At 58.2% G+C, this 15755-nt stretch overlaps 1 protein-coding gene across 1 annotated transcript in view; it reads left to right on the top strand.

Moving 5' to 3' along the window:
- Nucleotides 1-2769: 2769 nt before the first annotated feature.
- The window catches only part of FLNA (filamin A), a 62750-nt gene continuing 49764 nt past the window's right edge, over nucleotides 2770-15755 (top strand). The window contains 6 exon segments of the mRNA XM_071420417.1: nucleotides 2770-3124; nucleotides 8650-8898; nucleotides 9752-9849; nucleotides 10581-10728; nucleotides 12044-12162; nucleotides 13514-13591. Of these exon segments, the coding sequence (XP_071276518.1) occupies nucleotides 2833-3124; nucleotides 8650-8898; nucleotides 9752-9849; nucleotides 10581-10728; nucleotides 12044-12162; nucleotides 13514-13591 (984 nt within the window). The 5' untranslated portion in view covers nucleotides 2770-2832.

A 15755-nucleotide genomic window follows, 5' to 3' on the forward strand; every position in this document is an offset into this window, starting at 1 on the left:
TCTCCATCATTAGGCTCGTTACCTAATTTTAATTACCCGTTATTAAAACCCTCCGTTATCAGCATCTCCCGTTATCACGCTCCCTGTTATCAGCATCTCCCCGTTTTGGGGTCCCCCATCATTGGGATCCCCCGTTACCAATATTCCACATTATCACACTCAGCCCTTATCAGAATCCTCTGTTATCAGGATCTCCTGTAATTAGGCTCCCCAATTATCGGGATCTCCTGTAATTAGGATCTTCCATTTTGGGCTCCCCCGTTATTAGGATCTCCCATTATTAGGATCCTCCATTATGAGGATCCCCCATTATTAACATTCCTCATTTTCAGGATCTCCCATTATTAGGATCTCCCTAATAATTGGATTTTGGGGTCCTCATTATCATGATCCCCCATTATTAGGCTCCCCCATTATTAGGCCCCCCATTATTAGGCCCCCCCCATTATCAGGATCCCCCATTATTAGGATCCCCCCATTATTAGGCCCCCCCCATTATTAGGCCCCCCCATTATTAGGCTCCCCCATTATTAGGATCCCCCATTATTAGGCCCCCCATTATTAGGCTCCCCCCATTATTAGGCCCCCCATTATTAGGATCTCCCATTATTAGGCTCCCCCATTATTAGGATCTCCCATTATTAGTCTCCCTCCTCATTAGGATCCCCCGTTATTAACACCCCCCGTTATTAGAATCCTCCGTTATCGGGATCTCCCGTTATTGGGGTCCCCCATCATTGCACTCCCCCATTATTGGGCTCCCCCATTATCAGCTGCCCCCCCTTTTTGGGGTCCCTCATTATCAGGCTCCCGCGTTATTAGGCTCCCCCTTATTAACACTCCCCCCCGTTATTAGAATCCTCCATTATTAACACTCCCCCTTATTAACGCTCCCCATTATTAACACTCCCCATTATTAACATTCCCCATTATTAACATTCCCCATTATTAACACTGCCCATTATTAACGCTGCCCATTATTAACGCTGCCCATTATTAACACTGCCCGTTATTAGAACCCTCCCTCATTAACACTCCCCGTTATCTGGATCCCATTATCAAGACCCCCCCCCGCCCATTATCAGGATCTCCCCATTCTGGGCTCCCCCGTTTATTAACACTGCCCATTATTAACGCTCCCCATTATTAGAACCCTCCCTTATTAGCACTCCCCGTTATTAACATTGCTCGTTATTAGCACTCCCCGTTATTAACACTCCCCGTTATTAACACTGCCCATCATTAACACGCCCCGTTATTAGAACCCTCCCTCATTAACACTCCCCGTTATTAACATTGCTCGTTATTAACACTCCCCGTTATTAACACTCCCCATTATTAACACTCCTCGTTATTAATGCTCCCCGTTATTAGCACTTCCCGTTATTAACACTCCTCATTATTAACACTCCCCATTATTAACACTCCTCGTTATTAACGCTCCCGTTACCGCGCTCACCCGTTATTAGAATCCCCCATTATTAGAACCCTCCCTCATTAACCCTCCCTCATTAACCCTCCCTCATTAACCCTCCCCGGATCCTGTTACCACCCCCCCCCCCATTATCAGGATCTCCTCATTCTGGGCTCCCCCGTTATTAACGCTCCCCGTTATTAACGCTCCCCATTATTAACACTCCCCATTACCGCGCTCACCCGTTATTAGAACCCTCCCTCATTAACACGGCCCGTTATTAAGACTCCCCATTATTAATACTCCCCGTTATTAACGCTCCCCGTTATTAACACTCCCCGTTACCGCGCTCACCCATTATTAGAATCCTCCCTCATTAACATTCCCCGTTATTAACATTGCCCGTTATTAACACTCCCCGTTATTAACAACATTCCTCCTTATTAACACGCCCCGTTATTGCGCTCACCCATTATTAGAATGCCCCGTTATTAACACTCCCCATTACCGCGCTCACCCGTTATTAGAATCCCCCGTTATTAGAACCCTCCCTCATTAACCCTCCCTCATTAACCCTCCCTCATTAACCCTCCCCGTTATTAACGCTCCCCATTATTAACACTCCCCTGTTATTGCGCTCACCCATTATTAGAATGCCCCGTTATTAACGCTCCCCGTTATTTAACGCTCCCCATTATTAACACTCCCCGTTACCACGCTCACCCGTTATTAGAACCCTCCCTCATTAACCCTCCCTCATTAACCCTCCCTCATTAACCCTCCCTCATTAACCCTCCCCATTACCCGGCTCCCTTTATCACCCCCCCCCCTCCCCAATATCCGGCTCTCCCCGTTATCATTTCCCCCATTATTTCCCCCATTATTTCCCCCATTATTTCCCCCATTATCATTTCCCCCGTTATTATTTCCCCCATTATCATTTCCCCCTTATCATTTCCCCCATTATTTCCCCCGTTATCCTTTCCCCCATCATTTCCCCGTTATCATTTCCCCCGTTATCATTTCCCCCATTATTTCCCCCGTTATTTCCCCCATTATTTCCCCCATTATCATTTCCCCCATTATTTCCCCCATTATCATTTCCCCCGTTATCCTTTCCCCCGTTATTTCCCCCATTATCATTTCCCCCATTATCATTTCCCCGTTATCATTTCCCCCCATTATTTCCCCCATTATTTCCCCGTTATCATTTCCCCCGTTATCCTTTCCCCCGTTATCCTTTCCCCTCTCTAACCCCTCCCTCCCTCCCCTCTCTCTCCCCTCTCTCCCCTCCCTCCTCTCCCGGTCCCTCCCCGCAGCCTCCCCGCCCCCGGGGCCCCCCCGCACCATGAGCGCGGCCGCGCCGGGCGGGCGGGGGCCGCTCGGAGCCGGCGGCGGCAGCAGCGGAGGCCGCCGAGATGCCGGCGACCGAGAAGGACCTGGCGGAGGACGCGCCCTGGAAGCGCATCCAGCAGAACACCTTCACCCGCTGGTGCAACGAGCACCTCAAGTGCGTCCAGAAACGCGTGGGCAACCTGCAGACCGACCTGGGCGACGGGCTGAGGCTGATCGCGCTGCTCGAGGTGCTCAGCCAGAAGCAGATGGGCCGCAAGTACAACGCGCGCCCCACCTTCCGCCAGATGCAGCTGGAGAACGTCTCGGTGGCGCTGGAGTTCCTGGAGAGGGAGAACATCAAGCTGGTGTCCATCGGTGAGGGGCTTGGGGGGCGTGGAGGGGATGGGGAGGGGGCTCAGGGGGTTTGGGGGGTGTGGGAGTGATGGTGGAGTTGGGATTTTGGGGGGAAAAAATGAGATTTGGGGCGGTTTGTGTGGTGAAGAAAGGGTGGAAACGTCCCAGAAAGGGCTCAGAAAGGGGCTCAGAAAGGGGCTCAGAAATTGGGGAGGGGGCCCGAGGGGCGGCCTGGGCCTTGGGGGGTGTGGGAGTTATGGTGGAGTTGGGATTTTGGGGGGGAAAAGTGAGATTTGAGCGGTTTGTTTGGTGAGGAAAGGCTGGAAACGTCCCAGAAAGGTCCCAGAAAGGTCCCAGAAAGGGGCTCAGAAAGGGGCTCGGAAATTGGGGGAGGGGGGCCCGAGGAGCTTGGGGGGTGTGGGAGTGATGGTGGAGTTGGAATTTTGGGAAAAAAAGTGAGATTTGAGTGGTTTATTTGGTGAGGAAAGGCTGGAAACGTCCCAGAAACGTCCCAGAAAGGTCCCAGAAAGGGGCTCAGAAATTGAGGAGGGGGTGCAGGAGTTATGGTGGAGTTGGAATTTTGGGAAAAAAAGTGAGATTTGAGCAGTTTATTTGGTGAAGAAAGGCTGGAAACGTCCCAGAAAGGGCTCAGAAAGGGGCTCGGAAATTGGGGAGGGGGCGAGCAGAGCGGCCCAGGGGGTAGGGAGGGCTTGAGAGTTGGAATTTTGGGGGAAAAAAATCAGATTTGAGCAGTTTATTTGGTGAGGAAAGGGTAAAAACGTCCTAGAAAGGTCCCAGAAATTGAGGAGGGGGCCCGAGGGGTGGCCCGGGGAGTAGGGAGGGGGGTGAGAATTGGAAATTTTGGAGGAAAAAAGTGAGATTTGAGCGGTTTGTGTGGTGAGGAAAGGGTAAAAAACGTCCCAGAAGAGGCTCAGAAATTGGGGAGGGGGCCCGAGGAGCTTGGGGGGTGTGGGGAGTTATGGTGGAGTTGAAATTTTGGGGGGAAAAAAATGAGATTTGAGCGGTTTATTTGGTGAGGAAAGGGTAAAAACGTCCCGGAAAGGGCTCGGAAATTGGGGAGGGGGCGACCAAGGCCCTCTAGGGAAGTTTGGGGAGGTTGGGAAGGAGCTGGGAGTTAGGGAGGAGTTGGAATTTTGGGGGGAAAAAAGGAGATTTGAGTGCTTGGATTGGGGCAGAAACGTCTTAAAAGGAGCTCAGAAATTGGGGAGGGGGCGACCAAGGCCCCCTGTAAAGTTTGGGGGGGCGTGGGAGTTACGGAGGAGTTGGAATTTTGGGGGAAAAAAAGGAGATTCCGGGTGTTTGTGTTGGTGAAAACGAGGTGGAAAAAAGCTCTGAAAATGGGCCCGGAAATTGGGGAGGGGGCGTGCGACCCCCCCCCAAAAAAACCCAAAAAACTCCGCGGGGGAATTGGGGGGAATTGAGGAGAAAATCGGATTTTTGGGGAAAAAAAAAAAGGAGATTCCGGGGGTTTGTGTTGGTGAAAAATGGAGAATTCTGCCCCAAAACGGGGCTCGGGAATTGGGGAGGGGGTCGTGGAGGAGCTCGGAAATGTGGGGAGGGGTCGGCAGGGGCACCCCCGGCCTGCGGAGGAAGGGGCGGGGTCCGGGCGGTGAAAAAGCGAAAAAAGCGGCGAATTCGGCCCAAAATGGGCTCGGGAATTGTGGGAATTGGGGAGGGGGCTCCTGCAGGACCCCCGGAAATGGGGGGGGGGGGGTGAAACTGGGAGAGCCCCAAAATGGGGAGGGGTCTCTGGGAAAGGGAAACTCGAACTGGTTTTAATGGGGAGGAAGGGGGGCGGGACCCCGACCCCAAAAGGCCCCGGAAATTGGGGAGGGGTCGTGGACGAGCCCAAAAATGGAGGGGGGGGATCCGCTGGGAGACCCCAAAATTGGGGAGGGGTCTCCGAGAGGGGGAGAATCCAATTGGTCCCGATTGGGGCGACCCCCCCCCCAAAAAACGACCCCGAAATTGGGGTGGGGGGGGTCCCAAAATTGGGGGAGGCCGAACCCCCCCCCCCCCGATAATTTTGGGGTGCGGAGACCCCTCCCCAAATAACCCCGGAGTGATGGGGGGGGGTCCTGAGACCCCTCCCCTTTATGGGACCCCCCCAGGAATAATTTGGGGACCCCCCCCCCCCCATATTTAGGGCGGGGTTTTGGAGACCCCCCCCCCCCCCCCCCCCAAAATCCCATCCCTGGGGGCTCCGTTTGAGACCCCCCCCCCCCAAAATTTGGGACACGCCCCTAATTTAGGACCCCCCCCTCAATTTGCGCCCTCCCCCCTCAATTTGAGACCCCCTCCCTCAATTTAGGACCCCCCCCCCCCAATTTTTAGGGTCTCCCCCCTCCCCGAATTTGGGGCGACCCCAAAATTAAAGGGGGGGGGGGGATTGGGGAGGCTCCGGTCCCGGCGGGAATTTGGGAATTTGGGAATTTGGGAATTTGGGGAGGGGGCGGCGCTTGCGGGGCTCGGGGGGGTCCTGGGGGGGTTCTGGGGGGGTCCCGGTTGGTTTTTTTTTTTTGGGGGGGGGGGGTCCCGGGGGGGTGGGGCTGGGGGCGTGGCCTCGGCCGTGGCCGAGCCCTTATAAGGCCAAAAAATGCTGGAGCGGGGGGGGGAGGGGCCGCGGCCCATCCCCCACCCCGGCCCCGCCCCTCCCCCTCCCCCCAAAATCCCCCCCCCCCGGAGCGGGGGCGGGGCCGGGCCGGGGCCCCTCCCCCCCAAAAAAACCCGCGCGAGGGGGGCGGGGAGAGGGGGAGACCCCGGGGGGGATTTGGGGACACCCGGGGAGGGGCGGGAACCCCGAAAGGGACCCCGAAAATGGGGACGGGGACCGGGGACACCCCGGACACTCCAAAAACCCTAAAAGGGACCCCGAAAACGGGAATGGGAGCTGGGGATACCCCAAAAATCCCAAAAGGGACCCCAAAAACCTGGACAGGAACTGGGGACACCCGGAGACGGCCAAAAACCCTAAAAGGGACCCCAGAAACGGGAACGGGAACTCGGGACACCCCAAAAATCCCAAAAGGGACCCCAAAAACGGGAACGGGGATGGGGCACGGCCCCGAGATCCCGAAAACCCCAAAAGGGACCCCAAAAACGGGAATGGGAGCTGGGGACACCCCAAAAACCCCAAAAGGGACCCCAGAAATGGGAACGGGAACTCGGGACACCCCGGACACTCCAAAAACCCCAAAAGGGACCCCAGAAACGGGGCCGGAGTCTGGGAACCGGCCCCGAGAGCCCAAAAACCCCAAAAAGGACCCTAAAAATGGGAACGGGCACAGGACAGGGCTGAGAGACCAAAAACCCCAAAGGAGACCCCCAAAGGGACCCCAAAACCGGTGATGGGAACTGGAGACACCCCAGAAACCCCAAAAACCCCAAAAGGGACCCCAAAACTGGTAACAGGAACTGGGGACGCTCCGGACACCCCCAAAAACCCTCAAAGGGATTTGGGGCCTGGCCCAGGGACCCCAAAAGGGACCCCAAAGCAGTGGGGGGAGCTGGGAGCCGGCCCTGACACCCTGAAACCCCAAAAGGGATTTGGGGCCACGCCCGGACACCCCAAAAACCGCAGGTGGGGGGGGTGGGGCCACACCCCAAAACCCCAAAGGCAGGAACAGGAACTGGAAGCCAAAAATGCTGCAGGGGTGTGGGGACACACCCAGGACCCCAAAACCTCAGCAGGGACTCGGGGACACGCCTGGGACCCCAAAACCTCAGCAGGGACGTGGGGACACGCCTGGGACCCCAAAGGGCACTTGGGGACACGCCTGGGACCCCAAAACCTCAATGGGGACTTGGGGACACACCCGGGACCCCAAAACCTCAATGGGGACTTGGGGACACGCCCAGGACCCCAAAAACCTCAGCAGGGACTCGGGGACACGCCTGGGACCCCAAAACCACAGCGGGGACTTGGGGACACACCCGGGACCCCAAAGGACACTTGGGGACACGCCTGGGACCCCAAAACCTCAATGGGGATTGGGGACACGCCCAGGACCCCAAAGTGTTAATGGGGATTTGGGGACACACCCGGGACCCCAAAATTCTTCATGGGGACCCCAAAACCTCCGGCAGCGCCCCCTGTCCCCAACGGGACCCCCGTGCTGTGGCCTCGGGGTGTCCCCAGGTGTCCCCAGGTGTCCCCGACCTGAGCCCTGTCCTGTCCCCGCCCCTTGTGGTGGCACTGAGCTGTCACCAGCCCGGGGTGGCCCCTGATGTCCTCTGTCCTTTTGGGGTGTCCCCAGTGTCCCCAATCCCTGCAGGGTGTCCCCAGTGTCCCCTGTCCCTGTAGGGTGTCCCCAATGTCCCCAATCCCTGCAGGGTGTCCCCCGGTGTCCCCTGTCCTTTCAGGGTGTCCCCAATGTCCCCTGTCCTTATGGGGTGTCCCTGGTGTCCCCTGTCCCTGTAGGGTGTCCCCAATCCCTGCAGGGTGTCCCCCGGTGTCCCCTGTCCTTTCGGGGTGTCCCCCAGTGTCCCCAATCCCTGCAGGGTGTCCCTTGGTGTCCCCTGGTGTCCCCAGTGTCCCCTGTCCCTGTGGGGTGTCCCCAGTGTCCCCAATCCCTGCAGGGTGTCCCCTGGTGTCCCCTGGTGTCCCCAGTGTCCCCTGTCCTTTCAGGGTGTCCCCAGTGTCCCCCCCCATCCCATGCCCCCCCTTGTGTCCCCTTGTCCGCCCCATCCTCGTCCTGCCGTGTCCCTCCCTGTCCCCTGATGCCCCTGCTCTCTCATGTCCCCGGTGTGCCCATTGTCCCTGCTGTCCCCAGTGTCCCCAATGTCCCCATTGTCCCCAATGTTCCCCCAGACAGCAAAGCCATCGTGGGCGGGAACCTGAACCCATCCTGGGGCTCACCTGGGCCCTGATCCTGCCCCAGTGTCCCTGATACCCCACATACCCCAATGTCCCTGCTGTCCCCAATGTCCCCTGATGTCCCTGCTGTCCCCAATGTCTCTGCTGTCCCCAATGTCCCCAATGTCCCCAATGTCCCCGATGTCCCCGATGTCCCCCCAGACAGCAAAGCCATCGTGGACGGGAACCTGAAGCTGATCCTGGGGCTCACCTGGGCCCTGATCCTGCCCCAATGTCCCTGATACCCCAGACACCCCCAGTGTCCCCAATGTCCCCATTGTCCCCATTGTCCCCCCAGACAGCAAAGCCATCGTGGGCAGGAACCTGAAGCTGATCCTGGGGCTGATCTGGGCCCTGATCCTGCCCTGTGCCCTCCCCGGTGTCCCCAATGTCCCCGGTGTCCCCAGAGTCCCCAGTGTCACCAGTACCCCAATGTCCCTGATACCCCAGACACCCCCAGTGTCCCCAATGTCCCCATTGTCCCCGATGTCCCCAATGTCCCCCCATACAGCAAAGCCATCGTGGGCAGGAACCTGAACCCATCCTGGGGCTCACCTGGGCCCTGATCCTGCCCCAGTGTCCCTGATACCCCAGACACCCCTGGTGTCCCTGGTGTCCCCAATGTCCCCTGATGTCCCCGATGTCCCCAATGTCCCCGATGTCCCCCCAGACAGCAAAGCCATCGTGGATGGGAACCTGAAGCTGATCCTGGGGCTGATCTGGACGCTGATCCTGCACTACTCCATCTCCATGCCCATGTGGGACGAGGAGGATGAGGAGGAGGCCAAGCGCCAGACGCCGAAGCAGCGGCTGCTGGGCTGGATCCAGAACCGGCTGCCCCAGCTGCCCATCACCAACTTCAGCAAGGACTGGCAGAGCGGGAGGGCCCTGGGGGCGCTGGTGGACAGCTGTGCCCCGGGTGAGGGACCCTGGGGACCTGGGGACACTGGGGTGGCACTGGGATGGGCACTGGGGACACTGGGAATGGGCCCTGGGGGCACTGGTGGACAGCTGTGCCCCGGGTATGGCAGGGCTGGGGACACTGGGGACACTGGGGTGGGCACTGGGGATACTGGGATGGGCACTGGTGGACAGCTGTGCCCCGGGTGAGGGACGCTGGGGACACTGGGGACACTGGGAATGGTGCTGGGGGCACTGGGAGCACTGGGATGGGCACTGGGATGGGCACTGGGGGCACTGGGATGGGCACTGGGATGGGCACTGGGGGCACTGGGATGGCACTGGGGGCACTGGGATGGCACTGGGATGGACACTGGGGACACTGGGATGGGCCCTGGGGGCGCTGGTGGACAGCTGTGCCCCGGGTGAGGGACCCTGGGGACACTGGGGACACTGGGGACACTGGGATGGCACTGGGGACACTGGGATGGGCACTGGGAGCACTGGGATGGCACTGGGGGCACTGGTGGACAGCTGTGCCCCGGGTGAGGGATGCTGGGGACACTGGGGACACTGGGATGGCACTGGGAATGGGCCCTGGGGGCGCTGGTGGACAGCTGTGCCCTGGGTATGGCAGGGCTGGGGACACTGGGGACACTGGGGTGGGCACTGGGGACACTGGGGACACTGGGGACACTGGGATGGCACTGGGATGGGCACTGGGAGCACCGAAAATGGCACTGGGGACACTGGGGACACTGGGATGGGCACTGGGACACTGGGAATGGCACTGGTGGCACTGTTGGCCCCAGGCTGACCCCGGTCCCCCGTGTCCCCCGTGTCCCCTGTGTGTCCCCTGTGTGTGTCCCCAGGCCTGTGCCCCGACTGGGACTCGTGGAACCCCAACCGCCCCGTGGAGAACGCGCGCGAGGCCATGCAGCAGGCGGAGGAGTGGCTGGGCATCCCCCAGGTGACACGGGGACACTGGGACAATGGGGACACTGGGGACACCGGGGACACGGGGACACGGGGACAATGGGGACACTGGGGACACTGGGACACTGGGGACACCCGACACTGGCCCTGTCCCTGCAGGGGACACTGGGGACACTGGGGACACCCCCTGATACTGGCCCTGACCCTGTCGCCTGTCCCCTGTCCCTGTCCCTTTGCTGATGTCCCCTGTCCCTGTCCCTGTCCCTGTCCTGATGTCCCTGTGCTGATGTCCCCATGCTGATGTCCCCCGTCCCCTGTCCCTTTGCTGGTGTCCCTGTTCTGATGTCCCCTGTCCCCTGTGCCTGTCCCTGTTCTGATGTCCCTGTCCCTGTGCTGATGTCCCCCGTGCTGATGTCCCCATGCTGGTGTCCCTGTCCCTGTTCTGATGTCCCTGTTCTGATGTCCCTGTCCCTGTCCCTGTCCCTGTTCTGATGTCCCTGTCCCTGTCCCTGTCCCTGTCCCCTGTCCCTGTCCTGATGTCCCTGTCCCTGTGCTGATGTCCCTGTTCTGATGTCCCCTGTCCCTGTCCCTGTCCTGATGTCCCCTGTCCCTGTGCTGATGTCCCTGTCCCTGTCCTGATGTCCCTGTCCCTGTCCCTGTCCCTGTCCCCATGCTGGTGTCCCTGTCCCTGTCCCTGTCCCTGTCCCTGTCCTGATGTCCCCTGTCCCCTGTCCCTGTCCTGATGTCCCTGTCCTGTCCCCACAGGTGATCACCCCCGAGGAGATCGTGGACCCCAATGTGGACGAGCACTCGGTCATGACCTACCTGAGCCAGTTCCCCAAGGCCAAGCTCAAACCGGGGGCGCCCCTGCGCCCCAAACTCAACCCCAAGAAGGCTCGGGCCTATGGGCCAGGTGAGGGGGGCTGGGACCCCCAAATTTGGGGGGTGGGAAATGGGGAGCCCCAAATGTGACCCCAAAAAGGTCCAGGGCCTATGGGCCAGGTGAGGGGGGGCTGGGACCCCCAAAATTGGGGGGTGGGAGATGGGGAGCCCCAAATGTGACCCCAAAGAGGTCCAGGGCCTATGGGCCAGGTGAGGGGGGCTGGGACCCCCGGGATCCCCAAATTTGGGGGGTGGGGGTGGGAAATGAGCCCCAAACTTGACCCCAAAAAGGTTCAAGGCCTGTGGGGAAGAGGGGGGACTGGGACCCCCAAATTGGGGGGGTGAGGGGTGGGAAATGAGCCCCAAACTCAACCCCAAAAAGGTCCAGGGCCTATGGACCAGGTGAGGGGAGGGCTGAGACCCCCGGGACCCCCAAATTTGGGGGGTGGAAAATGGGAAATGAGCCCCAAACTTGATCCTAAAAAGGTCCAGGGCCTATGGGCCAGGTGAGGGGGAGCTGGGACCCCCAAATTGGGGGGTGGGAAAGGGGGGAGCCCCAAATGTGACCCCAAAGAGGTCCAGGGCCTGTGGGGGAGAGGGGGTCCCCAAGACCCCTGGGAGTTCTGTGGGTTTAGGGTGGGCTTAGGGTGGGTTTAGGACCCCTGGGACAGCTCTGGGACCCCCAGGGTGGGTTCAGGAGCCCAATTTGGGTCTGGGGTCTCTGTCAGGGATCGAGCCCACTGGGAACGTGGTGCAGCAGCGCTCCCAGTTTGGGGGGGATTGATGGGATTGGGGTGGGATTGGGGTGGGTTTGGGGTGGGTTTAGGACCCCCAGGGTGGGTTTAGGACCCTCAGGTTGGGTTTAGGACCCCTGGGACAGCTCTGGGACCCCCAGGGTCATTCCAGGACCCCGAAATTGGGTCTGGGGTCCCGCAGGGATCAAGCCCACCGGGAACGTGGTGCAGCAGCGCTCCCAGTTTGGGGAGGATTGGGGTGGATTTGGGGTGGGTTTGGGACCCTCAGGGTGGGTTCAGGACCCCCAGGGTGGGTTCAGGGGGTATTGGTGGATTTAGGGTGGGTTTGGGGTGGGTTTGGGGTGGGTTCAGGACCCCCAGGGTGGGTTCAGGACCCCCAATTTGGGTCTGGGGTCCCACAGGGATCGAGCCCACCGGGAACGTGGTGCAGCAGCGCTCCCAGTTTGGGTGGGACTGGTGGGATTGGGGTGGGTTTAGGGTGGGTTTAGGGCGAGTTTAGGACCCTCAGGGTGGGTTTAGGACCCCTGGGACAGCTCTGGGACCCCCAGGGTCATTCCAGGACCCCCAAATTGAGTCTGGGGTCTCTGTCAGGGATCGAGCCCACCGGGAACGTGGTGCAGCAGCGCGCTGAGTTCACGGTGGAGACGATCAGCGCGGGGCAGGGCGAGGTGCTGGTCTACGTCGAGGACCCCGACGGGCACCGCGAGGAGGTCGGGGGGATTTGGGGGGGATTTGGGGGGGATTTGGGGGGTCCTGGGGGGTCCTGGGGGGTCCTGAGGGGTTTGGGAGGGATTTTGGGGTTTTTTGGGGGGAATTTGGGGGGTTTTTTGAGGGTTTTTTAAGGGGTTTGGGGGGTATTTAGAGGGAGATTTGGGATGGATTTGGGTGGGTTTGGGAGTGGGTGTGGGGGATTTTGGGGGACATTTGGGATGGTTTTGGGGTGAATTTCGGGGGCTTTGGGAGGTCCTGAGGGATTTGTGAGGGATTTTGGGGTATTTTGGGGGGAATTTGGGGGTTTTTTTGGGGGTTGTTTGGGGTATTTTGAAGGAGATTTGGGGTGGTTTTGGGGGAGTTTTGGGGTGGATTTTGGGGGCTTTGGGGAGTCCTGGTGGGTTTTGGGGTATTTTGGGAGGGTTTGGGGTATTTTAGGGGGAATTTGGGGGTTTTTGGGGGTATTTTGAGGGAGATTTGGGATGGTTTGGGGAGTTTTGGGGTGGATTTCGGGGGCTTTGGGGGGTCCTGGGGGGTTTGGGAGGGATTTTGGGGTATTTTAGGGGGAATTTGGGGGTTTTTGGGGGTATTTTGAGGGAGATTTGGGATGGATTTGGGTGGGTTTGGGGGTGGGTTTGGGGGATTTTGGGGGAGATTTGGGATGGATTTGGGGGCAGTTTTGGGGTGGGTTTAGGGGATTTTGGGGGTTCTGGTGGGTTTTGGGGTATTTTGGGGGGTTTTTGGGGGTATTTTGGGGGACATTCGGGATTTTGGGGGAGTTTTGGGGTGGATTTCGGGGGCTTTGGGGGGTCCTGGTGGGTTTTGGGGTATTTTGGGAGGGTTTGGGATATTTTGGGAGGGTTTGGGATATTTTGGGGGTGGTTTGGGTTATTTTGGGAGGGTTTGGGATATTTTGGGAGGGTTTGGGGTATTTTGGGAGGGTTTGGGGTATTTTGGGAGGGTTTGGGTTATTTTGGAGGTGATTTGGGGTATTTTGGGGGTGCTTTGGGGTATTTTGGGAGGGTTTGGGGTGTTTTTGGGGGTATTTTGGGGTATTTTTGGGGCAGTTTTTAGGTTTTGTTGAGGTTTTTGGAGCTAGGGAGAGTCCAGGGAATTCCTGGGAAATTTGGGGTGGGGTGGGGGGGGCTCAGGGTTGGGGTCTGGGAAGATTTAGGGGTGGGGGGGGTCTCTGTGCCTGTTGGATTTTGGGGGATTTTGGGGGATTTTGGGGGTATTTTGGGTTTTTTTTTGAGGGTTTTGGGGAGGGGGGGATGAGTTGAATTTTGGGGGAGTTTTGGGGTTTTTTTTGGATAATTTTGGGGGGTTCTGACCCTGGTGCCCCCTCCCCAGGCCAAGGTGGTGCCCAACAATGACAAGAACCGAACGTTCTCCGTGTCCTACGTGCCCAAAGTCACCGGCGTCCACAAGGTCGGGGGGTCCCCGCCCCATTTTGGGGGTCCCCGATTCATTTGGGGGGTCCCTGATTCATTTTAGGGTTCCCTGACCGATTTTGGGGGTCCCAATTCATTTTGGGGGTCCCTGACCGATTTTGGGGGGTCCCCGATTCATTTTAGGGTTCCCTGACCGATTTTGGGGGTCCCTGATTCATTTTGGGGGGTCCCCGACTGATTCTGGGGGTCCCCGATTCATTTGGGGGGGTCCCCGATTCATTTTGGGGTTCCCCGATTCATTTTGGGGGGTCCCCGACCGATTCTGGGGGTCCCTGATTCATTTTGGGGGGTCCCCGATTCATTTTGGGGGGTCCCCGACCGATTTTGGGGGTCCCTGATTCATTTTGGGGTTCCCTGCCCGATTTTGGGGGTCCCCGATTCATTTTGGGGGCGTTTCAGGGCATTTTTTGTGGTCCCTGATTAATTTTGGGGTGGGGGTCCTGGGGCATTTCTGGGGGTCCCCAGTTAATTTTTAGGGGGTTCTGGGGAATTTTGGGGTTCCCCATTGATTTTGGGGGCGTTCTGAGCCATTTTTGGGTCGTTCTGAGCCATTTTTGGGTCGTTCTGAGCCATTTTTGGGGCCCTTTTCAGGCTGTTCCTCCCTCGCTCCGGGGATTTTTTCGGGGTTTCCCTCCCTGTGACCCCCCCATTTTTTGGGGTCCTGATTCATTTTTGGGGCTCCCCAAGACATTTTGCATGTTCTTAGGGGGGTTCTGAGCCATTTTTGGGGTCATTTTCAGCCATTTTTGGGTCGTTCTGAGCCATTTTTGGGGCCCTTTTCAGGCCCTCCCTGCCTCCCCTGTTCCTCCCCTGTTCCTCCCCTGCTCCCGGGATTTTTTCGGGGTGTCCCTCCCTGTGACCCCCCCATTTTATGGGGTCCTGATTCATTTTTGGGGCCCCCTAAGACACTTTTGGGTCCTTCTGAGCCACTTTTGGGTCGTTTTGAGCCATTTTTGGCTCGTTCTGAGGCATTTTCGGGGCTGTTTCTCCCCCCATTCCCGCCTGCCCCGTTGCTCCCTTGTTCCCGGGGTTTTTTTTTGGGGTCTCCCTCTCTGTGACCCCCCCATTTTTTTGGGGTCCTGATTCATTTTTGGGATATTCTGAACCATTTTCGGCACGTTCTGAGCCATTTTTGGGTCGTTCTGAGCCATTTTCGGGGCCCTTTTCAGGCCCTCCCCACCTCCCCCGTTCCTCCCCTCGCTCCCGGGGTTTTTTCGGGGTGTCCCTCTCTGTAACCCCCCCCATTTTTTGGGGTCCCTATTAATTTCGAGGGCTCCCCAATACACTTTTGGGATATTCTGAGCCACTTTTGGGTCATTCTGAGCCACTTTTGGGACATTCGGAACCATTTTTGGGTCGTTCTGAGCCATTTTTGGGTCGTTCTGAGCCCTTTTCAGGCTGTTTCTCCCCCCATTCCCGGGTCCCCCGTTCCTCCCTCACTCCCGGGGTTTTTTCGGGGTGTCCCTCCCTGTGACCCCCCCATTTTTTGGGTTTTTTTTTTGGGGATTAATTTTTGGGACATTCTGAACCATTTTTGGGTCGTTCTGAGCCATTTTTGGGTCGTTCTGAGCCCTTTTCGGGCAGTTTCTCGCCCCATTCCTCCCTCGCTCCCGGGATTTTTTCGGGGTTTCCCTCTCTGTGACCCCCCCATTTTTTTGGGGTCCTGATTCATATTCAGAACCATTTTTGGCAGGTTCTGAGCCACTTTTGGGTCATTCTGAGCCATTTCCGGGCTGTTTCTCCCCCCATTCCCGCCTCCCCCGTTCCTCCCTCGCTCCCGGGGTTTTTTCGGGGTGTCCCTCCCTGTGACCCCCCCCATTTTATGGGGTCCTGATTCATTTTTGGGGCCCCCTAAGACACTTTTGGGTCCTTCTGAGCCACTTTTGGGTCGTTTTGAGCCATTTTTGGCTCGTTCTGAGGCATTTTTGGGGCTGTTTTTTGGGGCTGTTTCTCCCCCCATTCCCGCCTCCCCCGTTGCTCCCTTGTTCCCGGGGTTTTTTTTGGGGTCTCCCCTCTCTGTGACCCCCCCATTTTTTGGGGTCCTGATTCATTTTTGGGATATTCTGAACCATTTTCGGCACGTTCTGAGCCATTTTTGGGTCGTTCTGAGCCATTTTTGGGTCCTTCTGAGCCATTTTCGG

The sequence above is a fragment of the Agelaius tricolor genome, unplaced genomic scaffold (assembly GCF_023055355.1).
Source record: "Agelaius tricolor isolate 1412-34295 unplaced genomic scaffold, bAgeTri1.0.p SCAF_139, whole genome shotgun sequence".
Classification (NCBI taxonomy): domain Eukaryota; kingdom Metazoa; phylum Chordata; class Aves; order Passeriformes; family Icteridae; genus Agelaius; species Agelaius tricolor.